The 7,983-nt window shown below is 53.4% G+C and overlaps 1 protein-coding gene across 1 annotated transcript; it reads right to left on the bottom strand.

Moving 5' to 3' along the window:
- Nucleotides 1-910: 910 nt before the first annotated feature.
- On the bottom strand, nt 911-7,787 carry PSMC3 (proteasome 26S subunit, ATPase 3). Its single transcript, XM_038563302.1, has 12 exons — nt 7,565-7,787; nt 7,236-7,319; nt 6,555-6,680; nt 6,070-6,174; nt 5,895-5,957; nt 5,498-5,635; nt 4,897-5,040; nt 4,627-4,775; nt 2,538-2,634; nt 2,205-2,350; nt 1,280-1,361; nt 911-1,099 (listed from the first exon to the last, which is right to left on the bottom strand). Exons 1-12 carry the CDS (start codon nt 7,589-7,591, stop codon nt 989-991), a joined length of 1,272 nt encoding a protein of 423 aa, XP_038419230.1. The 5' UTR covers nt 7,592-7,787; the 3' UTR covers nt 911-988.
- Between the last annotated feature and the right edge of the window lie 196 nt (nt 7,788-7,983).

Raw genomic sequence — 7,983 nt, 5'->3', positions numbered from 1 at the left:
CTGCTGGGGGCCACTGAGACAACCAGATCAAATTATGCATGAGAGCTGTTCAGCATGGGGCCCAGAGCAAGCCCTCAGTGAAGCCACTAGGCCAGCTACGGTGTGCGGGGGCTGGAAGGTAGGCAAGCAGAAAACCAATGAGATCCGCAAGGAAATGGACAGGACATGGGGCCTGACGGGGAGGGGGGGCTGACAGCGGAACGGGGCAGGGGAGAACACTTGTGACCAAAGGTCAGGCCTAGAAGGGCCCTCAGTGTTCTTGCTCAAGGTTCAGTTCTCAGCAAGAAGAAATGAGCCAAGAGGAGCGCCACGGTGGCTCAATTGGTGAAATGTCTGCCTTTGACTGAGGTCATGATCCCAGGGTCCTAGGACTGAGCCCCACATTGGGCTCCCTGCTCAGTGGGGAGCCTGCTTCTCCCTCTCCGTCTGCAGATTCCCCTGCTTGTTCTCGCTGTCTCAAATAAATAAAATAGTTCTTTAAAAAAAAAAAAAAAAAAGAGCCAAGAAAGTTAATGACACAGGGAGGAAGAGGCAGCTCAGGGGCCAAGAAACAGGAGGTTGTCCAAGACCTAGAGCCTGGCTTTCCAGGGAAGCAAGGACAAGGGCACCAAAATGTGAGAGGCGAGAGGCTGACTTCTATTCCAGCCCTTGGTCCTGGAGCTGTAGGGCCCCAAGCTCCGAAGCCAACAGGTGGGGCGGGGAGTGGGAAAGGGGTTGGAAAGGACACGGACATGGTGGGGGGAGGCCGGAAGACCCCAGGCAGCAGCTGTAATCCATACCCATCCTTCCCTGGGGCCTCACCTGACAACTGCTTTGAGGCCCATGGCGGTCTAGGGTTTCCAGGCAGCGGCATCTGGGGAGGACGGGTATGCTCTTCCACCCAGGCCCCAGGGAACGTGCAACAGACAGGTGGCAGGGACCTGAAACCATCTTTTATTTTGAATTTTAACCAGCACCAGACCAGGGAGCAGGTGTGGCGAGCAACCTCCTAGGCGTAGTACTGCAGGTTGGCTTTCTTCTTGGCCTGCACCTCTAGGATGCCTTCCATGTAGTCCTCATGCGTGAGCTCCGTGGCACCCCTGCGCAGCGCGATCATGCCCTGCACCCAGGACAGACAGGCTCTAGGGTGCCTTCCTGCACCCGTGACCCAGCTCTCAAGTGCCTCAGCCTTCTGAGCCTCCCTCACCCAGCAGTCTCCTACAGTCACAAGTCCCATCCTGTTCAGGGAAGGGGGGCAAGAAAGCATGAAGCAATCCCCTCTCCACGTGCTCCCACTCACCGCCTCCACACACACGGCCTTGCACTGGGCCCCATTGAAGTCATCCGTACAGCGGGCCAGCTCCTCATAGTTCACATCAGGACTGGGTGGGAGGAGAAGGAGTAGAGACCGAGACCCCAGGACTCAGTTATTGATGGCTAGAGGGAAGAGAGGGAGATGTCCTCCCACACCCCCCATCAAGCAGCAAGGTCCCCTCGCCCCATGACAATGGCAATCCCTTCCCTGCTGTGCCTTGTTCTCTTCTCAGTACGAGACAGAGGACAAAGGGCAGGGAGGTCAAAGCAGAGACCAGGTTATTCCTGTGTCTCTTGAGCTCTAGCCTTCTAGAAATCTGCACCAAAGATCCCAGGGACTGATTCAGCCTGGGGTGAAGGGGCAAGACGATGGCAGTCTTTCCCTTTTTTGAGTAGTGTAAGCCTTGCATCAGCACAGCGCTGCCCTGCACTTCACTTGACAGTGCCATGGCCCCACATGGTCAGTGACATTATCTCCAAGCACCAGACAAGAAAATTCAGGCTTAGATGGGAAATACCACCTACTAGAGGTCACACAGATCTGAACCCAAGTCCATTTGGCCCCTAGCTGATTCTTCAGAGCCCAGTGGCCCCTAGCTGATTCTTCAGGGCCATGCTGGGTTGTGCTCAGCTGCCAAGACGGGAAGTCAAGGAAACTGAGGACCTCCGCCTATGCAACTTCGGACCATGAGGGAGGAAGGGCAGGGTGATTCTAAGGAGTAGAGCACCCAGAACCAGGGCCCAGACTCCAGTAAGGTTCTATCTCAGGCTTCTGGGGAGATATGGAGGCTGGCATGTAGAACACGTGATCAGGGAAGGGAGACAGGGTGGCAGAGACCTGGGGACACTCAGGACCAAGACAACAAAGATGGCTCTTTGGGGCTCAGCGCCTTGCTCATGTCCTCGCTCACCTGACATTCATCTTGCGGGAGTGGATCTGCATGATTCTGGCCCGGGCCTCCTCGTTGGGCATTGGGAATTCAATCTTCCGGTCCAGACGGCCTGAGCGGAGCAGTGCAGGGTCGAGGATGTCCACCCTGTTGGTGGCTGCAATGACCTGAGCAAGGGCAGAGGCAGCAATGTGAACTGAGGAAGCCGGGGCTCCCAGAGAGCAGGCAGACGGAGGCAGCCCAGGGTCCAGATCAAACAGCAAGACAACCTTAACCCTAATTCTAGCTGCACTAAGCTGGGTGACCGAGGAGGTCCCTGGCCCCATTTCCTTTATCTGTGATGACAATACTCACCTTTACTTGAGTGTTGGGTTGGAACCCATCCAGCTGGTTCAGAAGCTCCAACATTGTCCTCTGCACCTCCCGATCTCCGGCCTTCTCACTGTCAAAGCTGGGACACACAGGAGGCCCGAGACACTGGTGAGGCCACAGCTTGGGAAGAGCCTTCCCCTTCTCCACCCCCTGGAAGCCTAATCCAACTGTCCAGGGAAGGAAAAGGTCTCACTCAGCGTGGGGCCCCCAGCCCAGGACTGGCACCGAACAGGTGTCAGAGACTGGAGAGGCTCCTGGGATCAGCCAGGCTGAGGATACACCAGTGAGCAAAACCAGCCACTGCCTGGGCTATCCCCCAATGAATGTGCCCCTGCCACTGCTGCCCTAAAGCTTAGAAATAGGGGATCCAGACTTGGGAGCGTAAGGGGGAGCCCAGGCAGGTATCCCTGAGGAAGTATTCCTTAGGCTGAGAACAAACAGGCTAGCAACCAACCAATAAAGAATGGGAGGGCAGCCCCAGTGGCTCAGCGGTTTAGCGCCGCCTGCAGCCTGGGGTGTGATCCTGGAGACCCGGGATCAAGTCCCACATCAGGCTTGTTGCATGGAGCCTGCTTCTCCCTCTGCCTGTGTCTCTGCCTCTCTCTCTCTGTGTCTCTCTCTCTCTCTCTCTCTCTCTCTCTCTCTATATATATATATATATATATATATATATAAATAAATAAATAAATAAATCTTAAAAAAATAATAATAAAAAAAAAACTAAAAATTAAAAAAAAAAAAAAAAAAAAAGAACGGGAAAAGTACATTCCAGAAAGGGAACAGGTGCAAAATCTCTCCCACCAGGGCTGGATGGACTTGGATTATGGAGCGGGTCTAAACAGATTTTTTTTTAATTTTTATTTATTTATTTATGATAGTCACAGAGAGAGAGAGAGGGGCAGAGACACAGGCAGAGGGAGAAGCAGGCTCCATGCACCGGGAGCCCGATGTGGGATTCGATCCCGGGTCTCCAGGATCACGCCCTAGGCCAAAGGCAGGCGCTAAACCGCTGCGCCACCCAGGGATCCCCATGGAGCGGGTCTATAAACCGAAAGGATATTTGGGCCCTGGGTGGCTCAGTCAGTTAAGAGTCTGACTCTTGGTTTCGGCTCAAGTTATGATCCCGGGGTCATGTGACTGAGCCCGAGTCGGGCTCCACACTCGGCAGGGAGTCTGTTGGAGATTCTCCTTCTTCCTCTGTCACCACCCCAGGCACACACACTCTCTCAAATATCTTTAAAAAAATAAATAGGGGGGATCCCTGGGTGGCGCAGCGGTTTGGCGCCTGCCTTTGGCCCAGGGCGCGATCCTGGAGACCCGGGATCGAATCCCACGTCGGGCTCCCGGTGCATGGAGCCTGCTTCTCCCTCTGTCTGTGTCTCTGCCTCTCTCTCTCTCTCTCTCTGTAAGACTATCATAAATACATAAAAATTTAAAAATTAAATAAATAAATAAATAAATAAATAGGGGCAGCCCCAGTGGCGCAGTGGTTTAATGCCGCCTGAGGCCTGGGGTGTGATCCTGGTAGACCCCGGATCAAGTCCCACATCAGGCTCCCTGCATAGAGCCTGCTTCTTCCTCTGCCTATGTCTCTGCCTCTCTCCCCTCTGTGTCTTTCATGAATAAATAAAATCTTTAAAAAATAAAAAAAAAATAATAAATAAATAAATAAACCAACCAACCAACCAAAGGGATGCTGTGAAGACATGGGGGCCGGGGCAGGTCCAGGATGCAGTGGAGCGGATCAGGGACAGCCAGAGGGGACCATGCAAGCCATGCTCAGCCCAGCATTTATCCCAAGGAGCAATGGGGAGCCCATGAAAAATTCTGAGTAGGATGTCTGTCTGAGGGAGTATGGGTGCATGGGAGTGAAGCGAGCATGTATGAAAGGAACATGCTGGCAACCATGAGAATGGATAGTCAAGGGAAAAGAAGCAGGGGAGCTAGTCAGAACAGAATTCAGGAAGTAAAACCAGAAGAGTAGAGCTATCACCATTCCAGGGGAAGCAGGGGACAGGGTGGGAAACAGAATTTAGAACAATCTCCTTGGTGGCACTCAGCACCCCCTTACCGCTTAGTGCCAATGGCATCCAGCTCATCAATGAAGATAATGGATGGCGCTTTCTCCTTGGCCAGGGCAAAGGCATCCCGGACCAGCTTGGCACCATCCCCAATAAACATCTGCACCAGCTGGGGGCCAGCCAGCTTCAGGAAGGTAGCCTGTTAGGGGGGCATGGCAATGAGAGTCAGGCCAAAGACACCAAGGGAAGTTCCTCTCAGCCCATTTGGTAGAGCTTTAGCTTCTGCTGCTTTCTTCCTCATTTTCTCCCAAAGCACTCACCTTGGTTTGTGCAGCGCAAGCCCGGGCCAGCAGCGTCTTCCCTGTACCTGGGGGGCCATACATCAACACCCCTTTTGGAGGCTGGATCCCCAAGTTCTCGAACTTCTCCTTGTGGTTCATTGGCAAGACAATAGCCTCCACCAGCTGCCAGGAAGAAGTCCTGGGTGAGGAGAGTGACGCCCCAAGGGCTCCTACAGCCCAACACTTAATGACCTCAACCCTAATAACCCATAACCCTCCTACTCCAATTCAGAGACACTGACTCTCCTTCCCCTGCATCAAAAGGACCCAGGATGCTCACTCCCACCAAGGCTGGTTATGGCTGCTCCAGGGACACCAGAATATAGTAGAAAGGTACCAGGGGAAGAACCAGGAACCTGAGTTCCAGCCACCGCTCTGGCCCTAACCTTCTGTGACCCTCAACAAGTCATTTAAGCTCTCTGGATTTCAGCCTCCTAAACTGTTACACAGCAGCCTCCTTATGTCCCTAGGATGCTATGCTAAGAGGCACATTGGCAGTAAGTGTTCTGGTCAATGAAGCAAAAAAAACACAAATGGCCGGCAAGGCTGCTACTGGCTGCTACTGGCCAGTGCTTCTCACCTCCTGAATCTGCTTATCCAGGCCCCCGATGTCACTATATTGTTCCGTGGGCCTCTCATCCACCTCCATGGCCTTCACCCGTGAGTCATACTCTGTGGGCAGGGTCTCCAGGATCAGATAGGAGTCTTTGTTCACACCCTGGGGACAGAGCACGAAGCCTTCAGATTTGTCCCAGCTCAAGACCTAACTGGCTGGGTGGCAGGTGTCGGTACAGTGAAAGGAAAATACAGGACTAGGAAAGATGAGAACCAAAGAGCAAGCAGACAAGCTCAGACTCTCCAGGATGCTCTGCCAAGATGCAGGGCCAACAGTGACCTGGGCCTGGGGCAGAGGCTCAGTAGTCCATGGGAGAAACCTCATTGGAAAAGCCCTCCCTGGGCTGAGGGACACCGCTCACCACCAAATCTCCTGGCTTTAGCTTTTCAGCATCCACCAACCCAATCACAGGCAAGAAGTATGTCTGTAGGAAAAATTCCAGGTTCAATCTCAGTTACTGTCCTCAATAAAGCTCCCTGGTCCTGTCCCACATCCATCCCTCACCCTCCTCAGTTCTATCCTAGAGCTATCCTCACCTGTCGTGTAGAGGTTTTGATCACTGCACATTTACCCTTCCTCTGAGAATCCAGGTCAATATTGGCACCATCCTCTTCTTGGTCATTGGGATCAACATCTAAAAGCTGGGGGGGAAAAAGCTCAGGTCAAGAGGTCCTGCTCAGCCCCCTCCACTCCCCAGAGTCCAGTGCTTCCCAGGCCAAGACAATCCACCTCACTCCTCAAGAGTATCCCAGGCCCACGGCATTGATAAGATCCATTTAGGTGTTGCTTCTCCGCAGAGAGCTCTCTACCTCCAAGTAAGGAGGAAATGTGTGGCTTCTTAGGCCTCTTCAGGGTATCTACGAGTGTGTATAGTGCCCTAGAAATGCATACTAGGGAGGGGGCAGAGCTCTAAATGCAATTGGGCCTCAAAACTTTCACCCACTCTTTCTCCAATGGCCCTACTGTAGGCTGCCTCCAAGCCCGGCTGACCCTTTCTCTTCCCCTCCACATACACACACACCTCGATGACGTTGGAGACAAGATACGGCAAGGTCTTGTTCACTTTGATTTTCTCACTGTTCTCTTTGATCTTGTCTTTCATGGCCTGAAGTTCATGGGTAACTCGCAACACTTCACTCTTCATGATCTGGGATGAGGGCAAGTGGAAGCAAATGTTCAGCCTTGGCTCACCTTATCCTAGGGAGGGCCCTGTAACTGGTGAGGCCCAGAGGGACCAGGGGGACCTTCCTGCATCCGCTGACTCCGTCTGGAAACCTCCTGAAGCAGTTGCAGCAGAGGGAAAAGAGCAGGGCTCTGAATGAAGCAAATATAGGTTTTAGCTCCTGCTTCTCATTAAGGGCTCGGTACTTCAGCAAAGTAAAAAACCTGTTTCCTCAGCTGTAAAATGCGGGCTCCCTAAAAGAAAGATTCTCAAGAGAAATTATTTAAAGACCTCGCTGGAAAAGGGAGCCTGATGAATCCTCTCAGACCTGCCTTCCCACCACTCGGTCTCTCACAGGTAAGGCTTAGTTTTTTCTTTTTTCCTTTTTTTTTTTTCTTTCCTTTTTTTTTTTTTTTTTTTTAATAATCCGCGGGCCCTATGTCTTCCTGGAAAGGCCGTGAGAAGAACGTAAAAGCCGCTGGGATCTCCAGGGCGGCCCTGTGGGGGCTTCGCTGCCGGCCACCGGGGCTGTGAGCCCACCTTGATCTCACTGTCCAGCAGCCGTGTGCGCTGGATAATCTCTTCTGTGGACATCTTGAGCACCTCCTCCCCGATTCCATCTTGCTGTTAAAAAAAAATTTTTTTTTAACTCAGGGCAAGGATTCCGCCGCCTCCGAACCCCACTAACAGCCTCAGCTTCCCTGCCCATAAAACCGAATTGAAGGAGTCGAGCGCCTTGTCCACATCCCAAGCGGCCCCGACCCCGAGACCAGGCCAGAACTCGACCCCCCAACCTCTTCGAGGCCTCCCACCAAGGGCGTCTTCCCACTGGCCCCGGCTCCGGGATCCCCAATTCCCCCAGCGCGCACCTCAGCCTCATCCCACACGGTCGCCATCTTCTCCTGCCGAGTCACTGGATCCTCGCGTTTTGGCAGCAGATTCACGTCCTGAAGGAGAAGACTGAAGATCGAAACGGACAGAAGCTTCGGCCCGGAGATTAATACTATCTTTCTGAAGGCCTGCTCCTGAGTAGTGGCGGACCTCTCTCTCCAATTCCTCACTTAACCGAATTAGTTCCGGCCGCCACTGCCGTAACGAATCTGCTTCTCCTATTCAAATGACAAAGCCCGGGACACAGGGCCCGCCCCCAGCTCCTCCACCGCTCCTGAAGCGTTACCGCCCTCGTCCTGTTTAAGCCGGAGCGACAGGTGGATGCGCTATTGGTCGCTGCGCGCGATGGGCGGAGCCTGGGTGTGAAGCCGGAAGGGGCGGGAGAAGCGATGGGAGC

The sequence above is a fragment of the Canis lupus genome, chromosome 18 (assembly GCF_011100685.1).
Source record: "Canis lupus familiaris isolate Mischka breed German Shepherd chromosome 18, alternate assembly UU_Cfam_GSD_1.0, whole genome shotgun sequence".
NCBI lineage: Eukaryota > Metazoa > Chordata > Mammalia > Carnivora > Canidae > Canis > Canis lupus.
Note: the sequence above shows the minus strand (reverse complement) of the source record. Positions and strands in the feature narration are given on the sequence as shown.